This window comes from Sinohyriopsis cumingii, chromosome 4 (assembly GCF_028554795.1).
Source record: "Sinohyriopsis cumingii isolate HCF-2022 chromosome 4, ASM2855479v2, whole genome shotgun sequence".
Classification (NCBI taxonomy): Eukaryota; Metazoa; Mollusca; class Bivalvia; order Unionida; family Unionidae; genus Sinohyriopsis; species Sinohyriopsis cumingii.
The window spans coordinates 83572539-83594564 of NC_142964.1; the positions used below are offsets into that span (position 1 = coordinate 83572539).

The 22026-nt window shown below is 35.5% G+C and overlaps 1 protein-coding gene across 1 annotated transcript in view; it reads left to right on the top strand.

The window, feature by feature from the left end:
* Positions 1-22026, top strand: part of LOC149801563 (neuroendocrine convertase 1-like) — a 69829-nt gene that overhangs the window by 33583 nt on the left and 14220 nt on the right. Inside the window, exons 5-13 of the mRNA XM_089955785.1 lie at positions 395-432; positions 890-966; positions 1914-2002; positions 2677-2849; positions 3592-3804; positions 4392-4492; positions 17377-17616; positions 17928-18085; positions 18602-18735. Of these exons, the coding sequence (XP_089811911.1) occupies positions 395-432; positions 890-966; positions 1914-2002; positions 2677-2849; positions 3592-3804; positions 4392-4492; positions 17377-17616; positions 17928-18085; positions 18602-18735 (1223 nt within the window). The remainder of the gene's footprint in view (positions 1-394; positions 433-889; positions 967-1913; positions 2003-2676; positions 2850-3591; positions 3805-4391; positions 4493-17376; positions 17617-17927; positions 18086-18601; positions 18736-22026) is intronic.

Below are 22026 nucleotides of genomic sequence, written 5' to 3' on the forward strand. Positions count from 1 at the left end.
TAATGACATTCGAATGTCATATACCATGTGTGCTAATAGAGGTTTCTACAATCCATTCATCATGAGTTGATTACTACCGAGTTTTAGTAAATGAAATATTGCCTGCAGGGCACGTAATTTCAGGAATCTATAGCACCTTCTATAATTCGTCGGTCTTTTCTTTTCTCATCATTCTTGTGTGATAAGCTGTAAAATGAAATAAACGTATTTTTTAAAAATCAAGCTTCTGGAGCAATATAATCTGATCTAGAAGTTATTCCTTCCAATTAAATTTTAAAGATTTTTTTCAAATCCAAGTTTAAAAAATAACTATCGAACACCAATGTATATTGTTTGTGTGTGTGTGTGTGTGATGATATTGATTATACATATAGTATTTCCTGTTTTCTTACAGGTTTGGAGCACAACCACACGGATATTCAAAGAAACTACGTAAGCAAATTAATCAAGTTTTTCCCGTACACGATTGTATTAATTCGAAATATTACTGACTTTCTGAAATGTTTCCTTATTCGTGTCTAAATTACAAAAATCAGGAGGTTTGAAAGTTGTACATTGTGGCACAGATGAAAATTTGAATCACGGAGAACAGATATCGATTTCATGCACGAGCACACAAAGCAGCTAAAGAAAAAATTACAACATATGTATGTACCCATTTAATTGATCGATTTATTTCAGACATTCAACTGTATTAAAAATGTAAAAAGAAATATCAAATTTATTTGAACAACAGAACATCATATCAAGTCCAAACTGAAAATACTAAAATAATAAATATGCATTTACGTTACAAGAAAATTACAGTCTTTATGACAAATACAGTAATACTTTGTTACAAAATTGCATTCATTCATAGACCAAAGCAATGCCTTTGTTTTGAAATCAGGATCCAAAAGCGAGTTATGATCTAAACGACAACGATGAAGACCCGTTTCCGCGGTATGACCCTACGGATGAAAACAAGTGAGTAATTTCATGTTGATTGTAGATGCGACTAAACAGGGGTTTTGATTACTTTCTCACCTAGATCTAATCAGTTTCCTGAAGCATCTAACATTTTCCTCCTCAGACTGAAACTGTTAATATAATAACGTTCAGTTTTGTTTAAAACTAAGCATTTTCACACATCATTCAGCAGACATAAAAGATTTAAATACTGTCATAATATCTTACATTCTGAAGAAAGGATATATATATATATATATATATATATATATATATATATATATATATATATATATATATATATATATAGAGAGAGAGAGAGAGAGAGAGAGAGAGAGAGAGAGAGAGAGAGATAATGAACTTTATGGAATTCCTTAAACCTTTTCTATGAAGAATAATCGAAGGTTCTAATGTGTAGAATTGAAAGAAATAGACATATTTTCTGCCTATATATTTTTTTTTTCCAGTTCAGAACAAAGCACCATCATTATAAGAAGTGTTATGTGCAAGTTTAAGATAAATTGTCACTTTGAGGAGAAATCTTTAAGTATTTTAGTGACACCGGGTCTAGAGATTTTAATACCCTGGCCCACCATGCTCCCAGTTAGAAAATTATTTGAAGTTCATACTCATTCCAGGTCTAGACATCTTAATACCCTGGCATACCCTTCTCCCAGTAAAAAAATTATTGAAGTTCATAATAAGACCATGTCTAGACATCCTAATTCTCTGGTATACTCTGCTCCCAGTTAGAAAATTATTGAAGTTCATGCTCAGACCGTGTCTAGACATCTTAATTCCCTGGCATACCCGGCTCCCTGTAAGAAAATTATTGAAGTTCATACTCAGACCATGTCTATACATCTTAGTTCTCTGGCATACCCGGCTCCCTGTTAGATAATTATTGAAGATCATACTCAGTCTGGGTCTAGAAATCTTAAAACCGGTTTCCTTGTAATTACCAGGCACGGAACAAGGTGTGCTGGAGAGATCGCCATGATAGCAGATAATGGCTACTGTGGTGTTGGCGTAGCATATGATGCCAAAATTGGAGGTAAGTCATGACAATTCATGATGAGAGTGGTCAAACACCTCATGCAAATTTTGGTATATTTTTCATCCTTGCTGTTTGGAGCTTTCTCTGAGCCTAGGCGTAAAAATACTAACGTGCTGTACAATTGTGATCTCGATAGCATCAAACGAGTCCTAAGTGGAAGACTTTAATGAGTCTCATCGACTTCTACAATAATTTGTCCTTATTTTGCTTATATTTCTGCACATTTAAACTATATTCTTTTTTATTATTATGGTAATATACATTTGTACATATTACAATGGTCATGACTATAAATGTATACATAATACATTTAAATCCATATTATACATAATGTGTATGCAAATAAAAACACTCAATATTGACATCTATCGTATGCAAATGAAAACTTCAATATTAGAATCTTGTACAAAATAGGAAAACAATTTTACTTTTGTAAATGTTGAACTTCTGATATAAAAGCATCTCACATATCCCAAATAGTGCCATATAGTTTTAATAGAGTTTTACAGCACTGATATTGTCAGTCCTCAAATACATAAGTTATGATTTAATACAAATACACGGAGGTCTCCTTTGTATTGGATTAGTCTCCCTCCGTTTTTGACTGGAAGATGAGCACGTTCATGTCCGATTAAAACTCGAATTTTTTACAAGCCCCCTTTCCTCCACAGGTGTCAGAATGTTAGATGGTAGGGTCACAGACTCCTTGGAGGCGGACGCCATCTCCTTCAACCACCGCTATGTTGATATATACAGTGCGAGCTGGGGACCTAACGACGACGGCTCCACCGTGGAGGGACCGGGCCCCCTCGCCATTAAAGCATTCGAAAAAGGGATAAAGGAGGTTATATATAACCGTTACGTTTAAAAATATCATACTGATAGACACCCTGCATACTTCCGTTTTGAATACAATAATTTATCATATTTCACGGATACAGATTTTGCAACATTTCATTAGTAAAGGAATTCATCCCATTTACTATCGATTCGGATTGAAGTGGCATGAGCTGTTTTTGTGAAATGTGAAACGTACTACTCCCAGTTCACCAGAGCTCTCAATTAATTATAGCTCGTTTCACTAATCAGGATAACTGCGCATTAAAGCACTCACAATGGTTTTGTCGTATTTGTTTTGTTATGGAATTTTAACACTGAAAATTCGACTGAAAAACACATCAAATAAAGTTATGGGCATTGCGTTTATTAACAAAAAGTTCATAACTTTGCATACAAAATAATAGTAAAAACTTACCCATTTTCCATCGAAATTTCTTACTAAAATTTGTTTAAAATACAAAAATATTCCCAGTAATTTATTTACATTTCAGTAACAAATTCTCTTTCTGGATCTGATAAACTAAAGTATTTTGCTGTAAAGATGCATCTCCGTTAGACCCGATTATAGGTTTGTGTATTTTTTCTTCGTTTTTTTTCCATTAAAAACTGTGAAAAGCTTCATATATTTATCTCGCGTTGTCCTATTATTCACGATTTACTTGCATACTAATATTAAAGTCTTGATATTATGTGGAGATTTTTTTTCTTTATTATTATGTCAACTGAAAGCCTATAATCTAACTCAGGGCCGAGGCGGAAAGGGGGTTATTTATACCTGGGCATCTGGTAACGGCGGACATATTGGAGACAATTGTGACTGTGACGGGTACACTGGCAGTATTTACACCATTTCCATCAGCAGTGCAACCCAATCTCTGCAGACTCCATGGTACGCAGAGAAGTGTGCTTCCACCATGGCTACCACTTACTCCAGCGGGAACTACGACGATCAGCGAATTGTAAGCTGCAGAAGTAGTGAGATATATATATATATATATATATATATATATATATATATATATATATATATATATATATATATATATATATATATATATATATATATATATATATATATATATATATATATATATATATATATATTTTGAAAACTCGTAAAGGATATGAACAACAAGCGGCATAAAAACCCTAACAAAATCATATTTGGAACAACTAAATTTGTCTCTTAAATATAACCACGATATTTTACACTAACTACATACTTAATTTGTATCATATTGGTCATGGTTATATCAGAAACTGGACCGTCCGTGCTTACCGATTTGTCTTGTAGATATAGCTGTATGATAGAATGTCTTGCACACGGTTTATTCATAACTAATTTTTGATGATTTCAGGTAAATCACATTATGTAGTAACATCTTCAGTGTCAGGATTGGAAAACACTAACATTCTTTATTTTCGTTATCATACGTCTTTATATAAAATTCACCTAGTTAACTGGTTGAATGAACCATGTATCGACATTTCTTCTATGTTCATTTTTCTAACTATTAAGAATCAGCCCATTTTATTTATTTCCTAGACCAGCACTGACCTACGTAACCAGTGCACCGAACACCATACTGGAACCTCAGCCGCAGCGCCACTCGCCGCTGGGATATTCGCCCTTGTTTTGGAAGCGAAGTATAAATTCAGACAAATACTTATTCCGCTTCATTATTAATACATAAACTTATCTATGTTTAATTATTTGTATCTTTTAGTTACACGCGAAAATGCTTTTTAAATTTTAAACCAGTGCAAACTTTAACCGACTCACAGTATGACTTAGGTTGTCTATGAAGGATATTCTGCATAAGTACATTCGATTTATTTACCTTTCCCCTCGTATTAAGTTTTATCTCAGCATTTAAAACAAAACAGGGACTATGTTTGGGATGATTACACTGGTCAACAGTGAAATCATTACTGACTTGAAAAGGCCCTAATCTGTAGTATTTTGGTGTGCCGAACACGAATATAACCGTGAAAAATTTGTATTGGCTCTCGTTTTGAAGATATTCATATACCTCATTTTCTATGTTTCACTGTGTAAATTTCTCCAGTAGGACTGCAGCAACATCCGGAATAATGATGTAACATTGCATAATACCATCATGCTCACATCATCCACAGTTGATTGCATCATTTTCTGATGCAATGCAATACTAATGCCATGCGGCTGCTGAAGTAAGTTGACGTCAGCAGTGTACTATACATGTGTAGGCCTATTATACTAATGCCAGGCGGCTGCTGAAGCTGACGTAAGCAGTGTACTATATAAAGCCCAATCAGATAGGTTCAGCATTTAAAATATTTTAGACGTTGTGCGAGACAGTTCAAGCTACTGTTACATAAAACTTATTATTTTATCCATTTACGTACAATAAAGAACAGTAATGCCTCGAAAGTGTGTTAATACCGCGGACAATTTTTGCTATATTTGTGGGGAAGTGACATTTGCCAACCAGAAGAAAAGTATCAATTCTCAAGTGAAGAAGGCATATCATCTTTACTTCGGATGCAAGGTTGGTGACCAAGACAAGCCTTGGGCTCCGCATATATGCTGTGCTACATGTACAACACAGCTTTCACAGTGGTTGAATTGCAAAAGGTCATCAATGCCGTTTGCAGTCCCAATGGTGTGGAGAGAGCCAAGCAACCACCTAAATGACTGTTACTTCTGCTTGGTTCCTCCTCTTTCCGGCGGAATAACGAAGCGAAAGAAGTCGAGAATAGTCTACCCAAACATTCCGTCTGCATTGAGACCAGTTCCACATGGTGAGGGACTTCCTATTCCAGAACCTCCAGCAGAATATTCTCTTGATTCATCTGACGAAGACAAAGGTGAGTCGACCTGTTCTTCTCCTGGTCCATCAGCATGCAGTGATCCAGATTTTCACTGTGGTGCATCATCAACCCCACACAGAATAACACAGGAAGAACTAAATGACCTGATTCGTGATTTGGACTTATCAAAGAACAAGGCAGAATTGCTAGGATCAAGACTCCAACAATGGAATCTTCTAGAAGAAGATGTCACAATTACTGCATATCGAAAGCGCCACCAGCAATTGGAGCCTTTCTTCAGAAAGGAAAGTAATCTGATATTCTGTTCCGATATTGAGGGCCTCATGAATGCTTTAAAAATCACTCATGACCCACAAGAATGGAGACTATTTGTGGACTCTTCGAAACTGAGTCTCAAGGCTGTGCTTTTGCACAATGGAAACATTCTTCCATCTATTCCAGTAGCGTATGCTGTCCACATGAAAGAGACATACGATAACTTAAGGCAGCTACTGAATTCCATTGAGTATAACAAGTACAGCTGGCACCTCTGTGGTGATTTGAAGGTAGTTGCCCTTTTAATGGGACTGCAGCAAGGATATACAAAATACATGTGTTTCTTATGCGAGTGGGATAGCCGAGCAAGGGAAATGCACTACATGAGGAAGGAATGGACTCACAGGCAGAATGTAGCCATTGGAGAGAAGAATTTCCAACACCCAGCTCTGGTTGAGGCTCAGAAAATCTTGCTACCACCCCTTCACATCAAACTAGGTTTGATGAAGAACTTCGTGAAAGCCATTGACCGGACTTTGCCAGCATTCCGATATCTGCATGAAAAATTCCCTCGACTCAGCGAAGCAAAGATTAAAGAGGGAGTTTTTGTGGGTCCTCAGATTCGAGAGCTTTTCAAAGATGACCGGTTCAACAACTTGCTGGAAGGTGACGCGAAACAAGCATGGAATGCTTTTCGCCTAGTTTCTACAAACTTCCTCGGAAATGTTAGGGCAGAAAACTATAAGGAACTAGTAGAAGACATGTTGATGAAGTATAAGAAACTTGGCTGCAATATGTCTCTAAAGATTCACTTCCTTCATTCCCATTTGGATTTCTTTCCTAGCAACTGTGGTATTGTTAGTGATGAACACGGCGAACGTTTTCATCAAGATATCGCAACAATGGAACAAAGATACCAGGGAAAATGGTCCACTACAATGCTGGCTGACTACTGCTGGACACTCCTCAGAGATGCTCCCGAACAGCTGTACAAGAGACAGGCGAAGAAATCTAAGATGTAGTCAATGACTTGATTTTTTATAGGTAGGCTATTACAGTTGACCTTTTACTATTGGAATGCATTTCGTTATGTAAACATTAATTTCTTGCAGATTACAAAAAAACTAGAGCCAATTTTGCAATTTGACTGTCATATTCGTGTTCAGCACATAAAAATTGATAAGAATTGACTAATTTTATTTCAGTAACATGACTTTTGTAAAAATTTGTTGTCCAGTGTTATTGTATGAGTTGGTACTCCATGGATACGTCTGGCATTGATATACCCTACACAAAAAAGGCTTTTCAAAATTGTAAGTTTTACCTGTCTGAAACAGCGAGAGAATATATATAGACCAGTCTAGAACAATCGATAAAAACAAAGATGGAATTCAAAGAAAATAATGTTCAACAACAATCTACACAACAAATTTGGAATTCGTAGAAAGTAAAGTTCAGTTTTAACAGCGCATGCTGACTCGGTATGTGAAGTGTGTGTTTTTAATCAAGCATATAAATTACAACTTAAATAATAATAATAAAACAATCTTTATTTAACGAGGATAACATATATGGTCATAAGAGACCCATCTACCATGTATTCCTCCATTTTTGTAACAAGTTAAAGTATTAAAACAAAGTTACTAACTCACATTCAAGTATGTTCGTACACTTACACAGATCCAAAATGGATTAATATATGTCACTACAGAGATAAAAAGTGTTATGTATATTTAATCTGTAGTGCGTGATTCACCTGTTTACAACTAAGGGTAGGGGTTTGGGCCTACCTGATGAATGTTTTTTTTTTTTTGTTTGTTTATTGATGAATTTATTTCTTTTGTGGTGACAACATATTACATAGCTAATATTTGTTTATGGTTAGAGATTATATATTAGGAGAAAAATCTCATGTAGGTAAACATGTTTACTTATGTTTTAGTTCTTGATCCGGCCTTGATTCTAACTTTGGAAATATCTAGAAACGAATTTTGTTTACAGTTTGATGGAAATTTCCATTAAGATTACTCTCTTTCTAGTCATGTAATTGTGTCTTAGGGTTTTATTTTAAGGTTGTTTATATTAGACTTATTGATTACCAATTTTAACATCTGACTAGTGGAATAAATTTTTTTCTTGTACTCACTTTTAATTTGAGAGTATTTATTAAAATTATTCACTGGAAGTACTCATTAATAATTCATTTGAAGTCATTTTTGGATTATATCATTGTGATACATTACGACTGTTAGCACATGAAAATTATTCCAGGTTATTGGTACATCAGCACATTCAAGATTGGAATTAATTCGGAACACCGCATGAATTCATTCGAAATAGTCTATACCTTTGGATTTGTGATATAACATTTAGGACTATTTGGGATTTAATTCACTATACTGTAAGACTTAAAAAAAAACATTTTCACTTTTTATTGTAAGGAAATAAATTATTTATTGAATTTTACAAAACTCGATGGTTTTCACTCTTTTCTGCTACTTAGTTTAAGACCATAGCAACAGGTACATGTAAAAACAGTATATACCTTACACAGATATATACATTTCACCATGTCAGAAGTCATATATACATAGGTAGAATAAAATACGCACAGGTTATCTCTGGAAACAATGATAAAATTCTGTATTGGGAGGCTTCAAAATATTACAGCTGGTCAAGAAAGAAATTTAATGCATTTTAAGCTGCTATTATTTCCAAAGGGTTGTCAGATGTTGCAATTCATAATGTGGCATAATTGGTTATCAAATTTCTTCCAAACTTCAACTTAGTTTGCAAATTGAAGTGAAATACGATAATATGATTTCAAATGGTATCAAATGCTTTGTCATCTTTGCTAGCCAAGGTTCCGATGCGATAATCCTATCTACACCTAGGCGTATTTAGCAGATATTTATGTACTTCGGGTTTGTGAGCTTCAAGCCACCGCATCCAATCAAAATGAATAAGTTCAAATTTGAACACTGTTCCTACATGATCGGGACAAGGGGAGCACACAACTTGATTGGACTGATAAATAAGCACTTTTCCAGTGCCGGTCCGCGTTTTTGCACTAACACTGTTCACTCAAATACACCTATAATGGTTTCCCTCTGATACACTGTCATCCTTTTTGGATGTAAAACTTCCAAAGTATCCTTTTTACATCAATTGCTTCAACCATTTGCGGCCGATGTAAATGTCATTCGCTATTGGTTAGCTAGCATTACGTACTAAGGGAGGCAACTCATGAAATAAAATAAATGTCGCTAGGACAAAGCACCAATATATCTGTGCGATCCGCCAAGGTGTAGATATGATTATCATATTGGAACCTTGGCATGCGAAGATGATACTGTGTTGGATTTTTGTCATTTAAGCTATGAATGCCTTTCCTTGTCGCGAGTGTTCGTTGGATTATATTGAAACAAATATATTTCAAAATGAAACGCAGAAAGTAAAGAGTAAACATAAAATGGTGAAAATGCTATATAATAAAGCGTGTACTGATTATATTGATGTCGACGCATTTGTAATTCTGACAACTATCACAACAATAGCTGTAATTTCAGACGCAGCTGCTTACTATAGATATACAGTACTATTCAAGTTTATGCCAGGGACAATATGTGTTGGCACAGTCTCCTAAATGATGAAGCTAGAAACATTTACCTCCGTAGAAAACATCGTATCATATTTGTAAAGTTGTCACTTTTATAATGTATCTAGTATTTGCCACTTGGAACCATTTTTATTTCTGGTATTAAAATGAGAGAAATCAAATGATCTTTGTCTAAATCTTCATCGCTGACTCCCTATGGCTTTGCAAAACATTAACCCTCTTCTAAAGAAGCAATTATAGAAACTCCGAAAAATTTCATCTTTTCATCTGATTTAATGTTTTATCTTTGTGCAGAATAAGTCGTCTTGTTGCCAACTGTGAAGTCCAGAAATAATCGACATCGTGCTGGTTTTGTCTAATGTGTCCTTTGTTGAATTCATTCAGGCGTTCTCTGTTGTTGTATCTCCACCTTTTAACGTTTGGAGTTGGGACTTGTACTGTGATAGTCATGAACGCGTTTGTTGTTTTTGATTTCACATCTGAGGCGTATCTTGCAACCATCCTTTTGTTTTATCCAATCTGATTATTTGTGACTACGTTTAAATAATATTGTAACTCAGCTTGTAGTGAACCTTTGTTTCGAATTAGATTTATACTGAGCTAACTTGCAAGTTTCATTGTCAAATAAGTAAAAGATAGCGACGACAGAAGAACAATATAAATCAATTATTGGTAAATCATACTAAAGGCCATACGCGCCGGAGGCAGAATCACTTGAGAGAGAGAGAGAAACAGAGACAGACACACAGAGACAGACAGACAGACACAGAGAGAGAGAGAGAGAGAGAGAGAGAACTAAAGCCAAAATATCCTTATAGAGTTGAACTTTGAAGACAGCTTGGAAAATGTTCACAGGCGATTAGAAAGATAAATGTGGAACATTTAAATAACAAATAAAGGATCATATAACAGCATCTGAACGAAAAGAAACAAATTCAAACATCACACTTTATTAGTTGAAAGGAGAAAGTGTAGCTATTTTGGTTATTAGGGCATCGCCCTGTTTGTTCTAGATTCTTTAACACTGTACCAAAGGCATACGCGTAGAGCAAACACCAGTTGTAAACGAAAGTTTAAATCTGACATCCAGCAATTAATAAAATCATAGCAACAAGATTATACCATTTCAGTATCTTACAACCCAATAAGAGAGATGCTTTAGCAGAACTTGAAATTGGCGCTCTCGTTTGCTAACATTTTGAGCTCATAAATAGCAAGTAGATGTTGACTAACACAAAACATTTTCAACACAGCGAATCATGCGATATTAAGCCCTCTTCTTACTTTTGCCTAGGATATACTGTTGAAAAACTATTTAGGTTTACTGTTGATCTACCTCAAGCATGGACAGTGAAGCAGTTGCAAAGGTGATCATTCCAGATTCATTGAGTAAGTTTACAATCGAATATCCAATAGTAAATGGTATTTTGCTGTGTGAAAGTGTTACGCAATAAATAACATAGCTTTTATAGTAATGTAAACGGGTGGCAACAGTGTTGATCCTTTATATCCAGCAATGCTTATAAATGGTGATGCTAAGTTATTGTCCCATAAAAATCATAACTTTAGATTGCTAAAAATTAAAGAAATTAAAATAATTTGGTCATGGAGATAAAACACTATAAAGGCCTTAGAAAGAAATATAAAACACCATTCAAAGAGTTTTACTGATGAGAGGCAGGCATGGAAACAGTGTCAGTAGGAATACGTATTTCTTGCAGCTTGTGATTAGCTAGGATAGTTACAGGTATATCTGTTCCCTTAACTTCTTGCTGCTGCAAGAGTTACTAAAGATAAATTTATTTGTAATAAAGTATTGCAAATGATGTAATAGTAACATCTGTAATTAGGAAGTTGAACAGTATCGATGACGTGAAATGCAAAGGTATCAGTGACAATTACATCAACAATGAGGCCTTTAATTTTCATTATCAATGTGTACAACATATACAAAGAGATAAGGCAAGTACATTCAAGGAAAAAAAAATCCAGAAACAAAATTAAAAATAAAGACATTTGACTAGCTCTTAAGGAACACGTCTCTGTACCTAGACTAGGGTTGTTGCACAAGAACAACCTCACCTTTGACGACAAAGTGTTGTAATGATGCTGTATTTGGCACAGTCTGTGACGTTCTGCTTTGCATACACTTTAACTTTCCATCTTGGGCAAAACGTACAATGTAGGATATCTAGGTTTTGGAGTAGTTACTGTTTTCCTATCCATGTGTTTGTGATAAGCTAAAGCTAAAGTACACCTAATGCCCTTGTCTAGAAACAACGTGTATCGCAGCATAACTGGAGATCTGTATTATATCTCAACAATCTGGTTGATAGCAGAAATAGCAAATTATCCATTTCAGTGCCAAAGAAAGATTTTGGTGTTAAGTATAAAACATTTCGGATGAATCTAAAAACAATGTTTTCTGCTACATTAATGAAAAATTAAAAATTATTTTTCATGCAAAATTAATATCGTTGCTCTTGATAATGGTTTATGTCGTTGAATTTGGCCATCTTGTATATCGTCTTGAAAGTTTTTTAGTCTCAGCATGAATGCATAGTGGACCTGTGTCGGCCATGAGCAGTCCCATTCTGACACCGCCCATTCTTTCTTCAACTCTTCTTCGTACATCAAAACATTGACGAGGAAGACCTTGCCAAAGGCTAGTACTAGTACACAGAAAACAAACGTATAGAAATATTTAAAAAAAGATAAATAATGTCACGCAAAGTATGATCAGATAAATGAAAGCAACTTATTACTTTTGTAGATGTGAATGTTAGATTAAAAGGATAAATGATGCTAAATTCACTTTATCTTACAACACGCAGAGTTTGAACAATCTAATATGCTGACAGGGAACTGGCTAATGATATTCGTTTGGTACAAGGTAGTAAATGACAAAATACATTTTGAAATATTAGCATTGTTGATCGTCCAAAAGTAAAACCTTTGACAACATGCAAAGAGAAATTGTAGATACCTTTGAAACATAGCACAAGAAATAAACTTGTAATGAGATTTGAGTTTCCTTTACAGGACAAGATACTGATGTGTCCGTAATGTAACATATTTACGATATCAACCAAATAACATTGTTCATCGTGCGAAATCGATGCAGCTTAGCTCATTTTGGTGTTTTTCGTGTCATGATAATACGATCTGAGTAAAGTCGTCTGCTGATAATTTTCTTTATATTCAAATAGGGGTTTTGATACATCTTAAATTAAATTCTTTTTTTTATCACGCGTTTCACTATTTCTTTACAAAATTTATTCTAATCTTTGGCCATCTAAGGAGAATAGTTGTGACCTTTGGCACAACATTCTTTGATTGGTGTACCCTTGAAAATTCCAGAGAACTTTCTTATTCATTTGTAGGATACCAAATATATTCCTCTGCATAATCGTTTATGCCGTAGAATTTGGTCATCTTTTATGTCGTCCTAAACGTTTTAATCTCAACATGAATGTATAGTGAACATGTGTCAATCATAAGTAGTCCCATTCTGAGACCGCCTATTCTTTCTTCAACTCTTCTTCGTACATCAAACATTGAGATAGCTCTAATACAGTAAAACTACAATAGTTCCTTTGATTAGTTTATTATTTAGAATTACTACACCTAGCCATCGTCAAAACTTCTTCTACTCGCGAATGATATATCTCTTTGGCATCAGAAAACCCCATTTACTTCTGTACATATTTTTACCATTATTTTAGTTAAACTTTTCATCTCTTTACCAAAACACGTTATTTATTCATTTGAGAAAGTCTTTCTCGAATCTCACTTGAGATTTTGAGCTTTATGTTTAAGATTTGCATTTGGTTCTATGCAGGATTTCAGTTTCTATTCGAGCAATACAACTTATTTGCTTTTGGTCCAATTAAACTTAACGCTTTAAGTTACTGCAATGTATCACATTCTGATTTGTATGGCTCGTACAGATGGATTTGTACTCGTAAAATTGCAAGGAAGATAAATAGTTATTGTCTGGTACCAAATACATTCATTATGTGCATGACATCGATTTCTACCTGCTAAGTGATCATAGTCTATTAATTTGGGTTGAAAATATTCTTTTATTCACATATATAGCATATATTGTCCAAGTTAACGTGTTTTTTTGATACCCAATGTGAACATTAAAGGTTGTGCATTTTCGCCCTTAATTAGTCAAACACAATTTTTGCGAACTTACTGTAAAACATCCAAATAAAATTGGTACCACTCTAAATAACTGACCTGCAATATTTATGACTTGAATTTAGGTTTAAAATAAACGGTGATCAAATCTGCTTAGGTGTTTGAATTGTTTCGCTTTTCTGATTCTCTGACGCCTATGATATATTTGATTGCTGGAGAGCACTATTACACTTTTATAGTTTTGTATGTTGTTTGTCCTGATGTTGACAGTGTATCAGAATGAACAAAACTTTTATAGATATCTGCAAAGTTTTCAATTTTACTCACACAAATCTTGATTGTTACTGCCGTGAAACCTATACATATCTGAATTCTTTACAGGACCTCTTTATAATATTAAGTGACAAGTTTGTTCGTTTAAAGTTAACAAACGTATATATTAGTCTGTACTTGTTATAATTTGCTTTTGAATTAATTGCTCTCTCTTATCGAAGTTTACATTATTTTTATTTATCTAGCTAGCGGTTGTACTATGTATATTTTACAATTAATTTTCGTGTGTGACTCTGTGTGTGTGTGTGTGTGTGTGAGAGAGAGAGAGAGAGAGTTTGCATTTGCAGCTACATGTTCATTAACATTCCAATGAAAACAAAAACAACGAATAATGTGAATAAGATCATTTGTACTTATGCAAATAATTTCTGCAATCATATGAATAATTTAATGATGTCTGTTACCATCAGGTGTTCTCTCCGTTATGGCCAGGTTTCACTATAAAATGGAGACAGTTATAAGCAGGTGGCAACAATTCGATTTCTATTGACTTTACGTGCATCATTACTGCATTTGGCACATAACTCACTTGTCCTTTTTATCAACTCAGAAAACAAGGCCACACAGTTTAGACAAGTACAAGTTTTTATAAATTGATAGTAGTCCGAAACACCGTCATTAAAGATCAGATCTCCAGTGTTCTTCGAGAAGATCTAACAGCGACCGCTTAAGGGTCATGTTCTGGTGACATGCTATTACCATAATCGCTAAATTTTATCAGCCATTCAGATGAAGCCTGATATATTCGCCTTTGGGAGACTGATCAGAATAGTTGAAAGCATCAATGTGTGCATATCGATCTGATTCACTTTTGAATTTCTGAAAGCTGCATTTCCATTGGCTAACTCAAAGGTCACCAGAACATGACCTCTAAGTGGTCGCTGTCAGATCTTCACCCGGGACGTTGGAGATCTGATTTTATTAAGATTGTAGCCATCTTGCCTTATATATGTCACCCGATGTTGCTGATCTGTGCGAAACACTCGCAGGAAATGTTTGTGCAATAGGATATATAGAACAATTGAAGATGCAGACGGGATAAAATGCTATTTACAGTGCAAACCAGTCTATAGTTTCTAATGCACATTAAGAGAAAGAGTGTGAAAAGTTGGGTGCGGAAATGAGGATAACACATGGTAATCATTGTTTAATTAATTAATTGTATTTTCAATAAAGTGTAGCATTGTCACATTTTTATATTCTGTAAAAGAACGTGTGTGGGGGAGGGCGCTCGCTGTGATAGCTCACCATATGTGTGGATCTAAATGTTTTCAGTAGATAATATATTGTGCATGGGTGAAGATGTTGTTGTTGTTGTTGGGTTTAACGCCATTTTTCAGCACATGATAGGCTATACATGGCGGCCAGTATTAATGGTGGAGGAAGAACCAGAGAAAACCCCGGAAAGAACCACCGACCCACGAGAAGCTACTGGCAAGCTTTCTCACATACCCACATTGGCTGAATCTTAGACTCGAACCGCCGCAGACGCATGGGTGAAGATCGTACAATTTAAAGTAACACGTGCGCCCATGGTGTTCTTGCATCACTGCACTGGATGGCATTAATTTAGAAATGTATGTGTGCTGCGGGTATTCTCGTACCTCTACGACTGGTTGATGGTGGTTTAGACATTTACAAGTGTGCTCATGTGTTATCATTCCGCCACACGAGATAGCATTTCGATCCTATAGTCTTAAAATAAGTAACAGAAAAGAGTGAGAAGCAGCAAGCTTTATGTAAAATTCAACAAATAATTTATTTCCCTAAAATATAAAGTGAAATATGTATTAAAAAACTTACAGAATTGCGAAATAAATCCCAAACAATCATAGAATTTCTAACACAAGTCTTAATGATTAAAGTTTTGAACAAACCTTAGTGTTATTCCAAAATAAAAATAACGCTGGAAGTGTTGATGTGCCAGTGGTGGCCCGTGTCGTGGTGATATTCCAATAGTTTTTTGTTGGAACACAATCCAAGAATATATCCTTATTTGAAATTTCACTATAAATCCAAGTCTCTATTTACAAGGACATTTTTGAGCACACTGTATTTCCAGTGAAGAATAACTTGAATTAAATAATTTGAATAAATAAATTCCAACCGAAGTGAAATATTCTACAAAACAATAGTATAACTGATTCTGCTCAGATCTTATAGCACAAATGAATAATTTCTAGATAAACAAGATTATATAGTCTTCAACTTGACCTCAGGCCACAATTAGCATTTTCTAAAAGAAAAACAATTATTACCTAATGAAAAATTTCATTCTGGAAGTCTCCGAATATTTACAAGATAAAATCTTAGCTATAATTAGAAGAATTGTTACTAAAATGATAACATAAACTGTGACAAACTATAGGCAGACCCGGCAATTTAAAAAAAAAATTCCATTGTTTAGGACTCAGATTAAAATAAACATGTTGTTTACAAAACCAAAATCAATGATTCAAGTAAGGTAGAAAATGAACTTGATTTTGGACAAGGTCAAGTCCAAAATAAAATTACCGCTCCAGTGGCTTAGTGGTTAGAGCGTCCGCCTCGGATGCGGGAAGTCGTGGGTTCTATCCCCGGCCGAGTTGTACTCAAGATTTATAAAAATGGTACTAACAGCTGTCTCGCTTAGCGTTTACCATTAAGAGGTTAGTGTTAGGATTGGTCGGCCTGGTGTCAGGATAATGTGACTGGGTGGGACATCATGCTACATGTATGCGGCATGATGTCCCAGTGCTAGACATCACTATAAACTTCCACACTGCAGACATCGTAGCAATATGACTGAAAAATTGTTAAACCTACATTTAAAAAATCAAAATGGAAATCAAATGTACAATTATTCATAGCATGTAATGAATAAAAATAACAAACAATGCAAATTAAATATCCATAACAATGGTAATAATTTATGAATACTCAAGTTTGCTTGCTATCTCGTATTAATACCACTCACCTTCGGTCACTTGTGTTGCTCCAAATGCTAATATTGCAACAATTACATCTTTCGTAGATATAAGTACTACTGTTTTGTTATCGCCAATACTATTGTCGTTGCTGTTCTTACTGCCGTTGACTATTTTGTACTAAAAATTTTGTGAATAATGCTGCAATCAATATATGTAGTACAAAAGTGGTAATACCGCCGTTTGTTCTGCACTTTTGCAACGGCACCTCCAACAACTATTTCTGTTGTAATCTCTACCACGTTTAGTGCTGCTTTCAAAGCAGCTCTCCTTCTCCTGCTCTTTTTTTTCTTCTTTCCCCTATCACTGCTGCTGACACAACCACTACTGCTACTACAAATTTTGCAATAGCTCATCGTCCAGTGTTAATTATGCCACCGTTCTTAACGTTCCAGTCCCAACCTTACATGGCGGGATATGCAGCACATTGTGACCTGGACGGCGAACTATGAGCCTCTACGCGATAACCCTGGTTGGAAGAAAAATGGTGCTGGTCTTCGGTTTAATTCTGCCTTTGGGTTCGGTTTGATGCACGCTGCTAAGATGGTAGAACTTGCCAATCCTAAGACATGGAAGTCTGTACCAGAAAAAACCATCTGTACTGTCCCAAGTAACCAGGAGTCGAACATGCCCATGTAAGTTGCGTTACCCCATCCGTTGTTACTTGTGCGGTAATCTTATTTCCCATCTGCACTTCTTTTGCAGACTTTTTTTATATATAGTTTTTCACAATATACTATATAGTATACATTCAGCATTGATGAAGATTAGACATAAATATATGATAATATTAATTGTCAAATATAAATTTTACATATATTCGTTATTAAAAGCTTCGTTGATAATTTTTGGACAATTCAACACATTTTGAATGTTGAAGTTGTACTTACTTATATAAACATTCGGCCTTAAGAAATTGTTATTTATTTGTGCCATAATGACGTAGGGCTATAAAGAGCAAACAGGAAGTGGTCATAGAGATAACTACTGATGGATGTAGAGGCCAAGAGAACGAGATTAACTTCTTGGAACACGTGGAACTGGTCCTGGATATGGAATATTCAAAAAGAGGAGCTCTCACTGTTAATCTTACTTCTGCCATGGGTAAGCAACTTGAAAGTTGTATTTTATATTGTATTGGATATGTCATTATTAACTTAAACATTATAATTAGACGTAATAGGCACGATCAAAATAATGACACTTTTGTAAAGGAAATAAAGGAAATGGATCAGATTGCATTATGTATATATATATATTCTGTTTCTGTGGAGAATGGCATACAAAGCTTTTCATTAAGCCTGTTGAGCAATACCGTTTTACGTTGAAGCCCCCATTCATCAAACTGTTCTGAAGTAATTTACAACGAGCGGTCAGTCTCTACATGCTAATTATTGGTAATGGTTTTAATTTGGCAAACGCACAGAAAGATTGGGCAAAGTTTTATCGATATATATCAAGTATATAAAATATTGTATTGGAAGTGATTAAAATCTTAAATACATGTTTCAAAAGTTCAATCCAAGGCAGGTACACAGCAAGTAATAGAAAAATAGATACATTTTGTATTAAAATAATGTAGTTTCCTTAATGATGCATGTAAACATTCATAAACACAAGGGACCCAGACAACTTTGCTTTCCAAGCGGCACATGGACGTTTCATCAGACGGATTCAAGAATTGGAAATTCATGTCAGTACATTCATGGGGCGAGAATCCAGCCGGCACCTGGAGGTTATTCATAGTAGACGATGTAAGTAACCAGTAAGGTTCTAGTAAACCCCAAAATAAAATGGTATAGAGCTTTGACGAACCTATCTTGTAAATATTTCAGGATGTCACGAACGTGTCCCCCTCCCCAACACACACACACACACACTCTTTGCGATTGTGAATCCGGGTATGATCGGAACCTGAAATGCTAAACATAACGACAGTGAAACAAGAATCATGTGTACATTGTGTTTTGCTTATATGTATTTGTTTGATAACAATGTAGTTTATGCTCATCAATTACACAGAGAGCGCAGATAATACAGACAGATAATACACGCAAATGTTCAGGCAAATAATCTAAAGCATGATCATGATGTGACTGAAGTTGCCCTGCACGTTTTTGCATTTGCCACTTTATTTTCTTATTCCTGCTGTTGTCTGATCAAGATCTGACTCTTTACACCTTTCTCCGTAAATGTTCCAAATTGCAGACGATACACTAGTGTACAATGGGTTACATTTTTCAATCAAAATGCTCATATGGCCATCTCCTTATGAATGGGAAGGCCATATAAATGCTTTCTTGAAAAATCAAATAACATAATGAAAATCGATCGGGAACTTGGCTAAATTATTGTTACTTGCTTAGTAAGTTTTATAATAATTATATAATTTTAGCAGTACATTTAATGTTTGAAGCCTAGTAATAATTTTAAATTGAAAGCTTTGGTTCCTTTCAATCATAATTCACTTGCAATACAACCATGAAAAAATGTGTGTTCCTATTTCAGTCGTTCTCAAATTTCAGTTTGTAAATTTCTCGCGACTTGTTCTTTATATCATTCGTTACAATAATTTCCTTTATTGGTTCAGTACTGAACTAATTCTTCAACTGGTTAAAATGTTCTTGGAGTTATTCTAAATACAAGTCTTCTCAAACTAAACACATTCACTTTTATGTGTGTTACAATACCATTATTATAACATTATTGCAACAAAGACTAAGGTTAAGCTAATATTTTGGGTCGCGCATGAGTAAATAAGTTTTTGATGGATTTCTTAACTTTGATACAATCAATTCATTAATCAGTCATAAATCTGAGCGCGGGAAGGTAACTGATCTATTCCGAGAAAACAGAACGCTCCGCCTTCAAAATCACGTGACATGATGACCTGTTTACCTCCGACAATCATTCAGTATTTTGCAAAGAGACATGTTTCAGTTTGAGTGATATGTTTATTACCAAGTTGAATAAATTATACTGCAGGTGACAATATTTTATTTGTACTTAAAGTTCGAATAGTAATAACCTACATTATTTCAATAAATCATGAAAATCAATTTCAAAGCGGCTTGATAAAATATTATGTAGAGGGAAATTCACTTCAAAAGATCTTAATGTATTTAGCATGAAGTCTTATCTTCATTAATTTTAACTACTTTTGTTTAGGCTGCCTTAGAGGTAAATGAATGAAAAATATATAACAAAAGTGTGTATAGCTATTGTTTACAATTATATGCTTGAACGTAATATTTTTAATGTTTGACCGTGTTAGTGAGATGGAATGTTGATTCATAATGTATATTGATGTAAACATGTAAAATACTTGCCTAACATATCGGAAGGTACATATCTGAAAGCATTGTTTTTGTATTTCCTTTATTATTGATCCCTTTTTTCATCTCCCATTCATCATTTGTCTAAATGACTGAAAGTAAAAAGTCACTCAATTGTCTGAAAGATAGAAGCAATGAAGCATTATTTTTGGGACAAACCAACATCAAAGTGTAACTTTTTAAAACTTTCACTTTCAAATGATGCTGTATGGGGTCCAATGCTTCCTGTTGAAGACAAAACACACACAATACAAGTCTGAAGTTAAGGGCTTCTCTGCCCATATTCAAGACACGTTCAATTTTACATACATTGTAAAAATTTATTTTTGTTTTCTCTTGAAATTTTCAACGGGACACGCTTTTTGTTTGCATACGTGTGTGCAAACAAACATGTATAATTGTCATTAGTTGTGTCCATGTTCAGCTGATCATAAGGGCGACCACCAGTGTTTATTCATCCAAATTTCGTCTATGTTTCGGGAAACAATACATTTTACTTCCCCATTTAGACGAACTGGACATCGACTCTTGGAATTAAATATTCCTCATGGACTCCTCTTCACCATTATCGGTCAAAAATTGACAAACTCATTGCACAATTTGTGCATATATACGATAACCCACTCATTTATGTCATCACCCGTGCCTAAAAAGTCCCACGACGTTTGGGCAAGCTGCAACGCGGCAGGTGTGAATCACTGGCAGCCGTAGTGGCGGACCTGCACGCAGGCGGCTCATGCCATTAGGTCGTCTTCCACTGACCTGAAGCAGAAATGAATGTCGGCAGCCGTCTGAGCGACTAAGCAGACCTCTTCAGGATAGCGCTGCTTACCTCCGTAGCCTGAGGAAGGGGCTGGAAAAGGTGCCCCAATGAAAGCCTGTTTCAACTACCCCGACCAGCTTACCGTGGCTGGAGAGAATCCCATTATTGCGGTCGAGACACAACGAAAACCCGAAAGGTTCTACTCACTCTTGGTGCGTGGAATATACGCACTCTATTGGATCGTGCAGAGGCTGCCTGACCGGAGAGAAGAACTGTCCTGATTACAAGGGAACTTGCTCGCTACAAGATAGAGATAGCAGTCTTGAGTGAAACTCGCTTGGCAGACGAGGGCCAGTTGACTGAAGTTGGAGCCGGCTACACCTTTTTCTGAAGTGGACGTGACACCGATGAACGTCATGAGTCTGGAGTTCGTTTCGCTGTCAAGTCTAATTTGGTGAATAAGCTCTCCATCTTGCCAAAGGGAATTAATGACCGGCTATACATAGAAAAAAGCAGGCCACACTCATTAGTGCTTATGTACCAACAATGACCAACTCGGAGGAAGCCAAAGACAAGTTCTACCAGGATCTTGAAGCTCTAATTGCTTCAGTACCAAAGTCAGACAAGCTGATCATCCTTGGTGATTGTAATGCTAGAGTTGGCGCAGACCATATCTAGTGTGAGGGAGTTATTGGTAGACATGGCATTGGCAACTTCAACAGCAATGGACATCAGCTCTTGAGGATATGCGCAACATATGATCTCCTGATCACTAACACCGTCTTCCGTCTGCCTAACCGTAATAAAACAACTTGGATGCACCCACGGTCTAAGCACTGGCATCTGATGGACTACATCTTAGTCCATAGGAATGAAAGGCAGGATGTCCGTGTGACCAAGGCTATGTGTAATGCTGGCTGCCGGACAGACCACAGGGTACTGATTTC